The sequence below is a fragment of the Triticum urartu genome, chromosome 4 (genome assembly GCF_003073215.2).
Source record: "Triticum urartu cultivar G1812 chromosome 4, Tu2.1, whole genome shotgun sequence".
In the NCBI taxonomy this organism is placed as follows: Eukaryota; Viridiplantae; Streptophyta; class Magnoliopsida; order Poales; family Poaceae; genus Triticum; species Triticum urartu.
The window spans coordinates 607,493,001-607,495,872 of record NC_053025.1 but is presented as its reverse complement, the minus strand read 5'-3'; the positions used below and the strand labels follow the sequence as shown (position 1 = coordinate 607,495,872).

At 51.7% G+C, this 2,872-nt stretch overlaps 1 protein-coding gene across 1 annotated transcript; it reads right to left on the bottom strand.

Annotated features, from left to right (window-relative positions):
* Positions 1–380: 380 nt before the first annotated feature.
* LOC125554973 lies at positions 381–1,331 on the bottom strand. Its single transcript, XM_048718314.1, has one exon. The coding sequence runs from the start codon at positions 1,329–1,331 to the stop codon at positions 381–383; it is 951 nt and encodes a 316-aa protein (XP_048574271.1).
* Positions 1,332–2,872: the final 1,541 nt, after the last annotated feature.

The window sequence follows — 2,872 nt, the reverse complement described above, 5'->3', positions numbered from 1 at the left end:
AAACCATCGATAGTAAAGATTATTAATTGTAGAAAAGTCCTAATCAAGATAATTTTTAACATGGACATATATGCATGGGCAATCAGATGTAAATCATGAACAGAGAAACTGAAACACTTATAACCATCACGTACGTACTATAAAACGAATATATGGAGAAAAATAGAGAAATTAATCAATTAGGCTGCTGCACACGGATTTATTGCTTGTTCATCATCACAATACAATTAGCAAGACACCTTGTGTTTGTGTGCCATGACAATGACATACATCAAAGCTAAGCTAGACTAGTACATCATCTCTTGGATCATCTCCTGGATGCAGGTTTTGGAGTTGTTCATCACGCACTCGGCCCTCACGTGGTGGAACGATCCACTCTCCTAGACTAGTACAGTCGTGTCGTCGCAGAAGCCGAGCAGCTCATCTAACGTGCACCGGAAGGCGTCGTCTTCATCCTCTGCAGCGCCAATGCCTTCTTGGACTGCGCCGTCGAGTTTACCGGGCAAGAACCCCTGCGCCACCACAGCGTCATGGAGCTCGGGAAAATCTTGAAGCATGTCGTCGGTGAAGAACCCGCCTGGATCCACGCTGCCGTCGTCCACTGCTCCGGGCGGCAACAACGTCTCGCCTTCGTCGGACATGAACCAGCGCCCATACTCGTGAAGCATCCCGGGTTGTTGGACGATCGGCGGTTCCTGGCGGCGTGGGGTTTGGGTCCGTGGAGCATCCGGGTGCTGGACGTCGGCGGCCTTCCTTTTCCTGGAACCGGGGGCATTGATTACCTCGTCGTATGTGGTCTCGCTCCTGTGACGAGAGACGCAGACCTTGCAGAGCACCAAGCCGTCTTGCTTGCCGTCGCCGTCGAGGCTGTACTCGGCCATGCACCAGCCGATCCTGATCTTCTCTTTTTCTCTAGGCAACTTCTTGACGTAGCTGAGGTTTCTTCTATGGCCTACGAGTTTACCTTGGTTGTCTAGCACAGGGATCCCGCCCTTCTCCGAGTGCCAGCAGTAACCCTCGCCGGCGTCGGCCACGGCACGCTGCCGCCTCCCGCCACCGCGGCCGCCTTTGGTCTGGTGACGACGGGCATGGGTGAAGAAGTACCAGACGCCCCCTTTCCCGTCGCCCTTGTCCGTTCCTTGCGCGTGTTGATACATCTCGACGAGGTCGCCGGGGGCGGCGGAGTAGGCGTCGAACTCGTGGATGAGGCGGCTGGCGAAGAAGGCGTCCGGTCCGGCGGCGATCCGTGGCCGGAGGAACTTGGTGATCAGCTCGTGCTCGGCTGGTTCGAAGGCGTAGCCGGCGGGAGGATCCAACTTGCCGTCGGCCATCGCAGAGCTAGCTACGCACGTACACGATGGATCAAGTAGCTAGGTATGCACGTGTAACCCTGAACTCGCTAGCTGCTTGCCTTGCCTGGGTACCTGCTACTCCAGATTATATAGATGGATCGACAGCGAGCCCGCCCGGGTTTCAGTTTCCTTGACCGGCCATACCTCGTGTCCTAAGCAATCCGTACACAAAATGGATTAGTACAACAATCCGTACATAAAATGGATTAGTGCAGCACGCCCCTATGATACTCCGTCGCTGCACCGACGTTGCTCCATTGCAGCTCGCGTCACTGCACCTTGCCGCTCGGTAATACTCGGTCGCAGCACCGACGACCCCGATGTTACTCCATTGCTGCCCCACGCCACCCGGTGATGCTCCGTCGCAACAACACTGAAGGCTGCAGACAGTGCTACGACGTACGGCGGTCTCTGCGACATCTGACTGCTTCAACGACCACGGCGACATTACGATGGCCGTGATGATGACGTGACCACATGCTTCGAACACCTATGGTGTACTTCGGCGGCCGTGGCTATGCTGCGACGGCATTCCAACTGCTTTGACGATGCTACAACAAGCGTGACGTAGGCACGATAACATGCTCAAACACCAGTAATGATGCTACGGGACGTGCTTCAACGACTGCGGCAATGGCGCGGCAACATGATTTTAACGTTGGTGATGTGCTTCGACGGCTGTAATGACGACATGGTTCGACGGCCACGATGTCCTTCTTCGACAACCAAGACGATGTTGCAAACATGTTTCCATGACAGTGTTGTGATGATGGGCATGGTTGCACCATTGATAATGCAACGACCGCAGTGGTGTGGCAATGGCGACCCCGCTGCTTCGATGTTGCTACGATGTCATGCTTCGAAGAAGGTGGCGGCGTCAACGATGCTACTCTGAACATTAGCAACATTGACTCGATCACGATCAGCATCGAGAAAGATGGTGCTCTAGTATTTATACCATCACATGTGTAGTTACCTAGCAAAAGCACTCCATGTGAAGAACGTTAAAAAAGAATCATTTAAATAGGCGGGCGCCGGAACGCTACCACAGGTCACGAACTTTGGCTACCTTCGCGTGTGGGAGACAGAGCGGTCGCTACCTTTCCCATGTGGGAGATACTGCTCGCGCCACTCGATCGTGTGGGATCGGACGGCTCCGGGCCAGGGCCCCCCGCCCGATATGCACGTAGCCCACGGGCCATGGCCAGAGACGCAGATTGCTGCCAATTCTGTAGCTACGCACGCATACTCTCGAACACAATAAAATGTTCTTCTACTTTCGAACATGATTTACCTATTTAGAAAAATATTCACGTAGTTCGTAAAAATCTTGTATTCAAAAAGAAACTTCTTTTATTTACAAAGAGTATTCACATATTTCAAAAAATGTCCTTGTAATTATTAAAGTATTCTCACATTTCAAAATATATTCACATAATTTTGGAAAATAATCTTTTACGACGTAAAACTGAAAATACAATTTATTTTTTATCGTGTATTGAAGAAAGTACTCATCATAT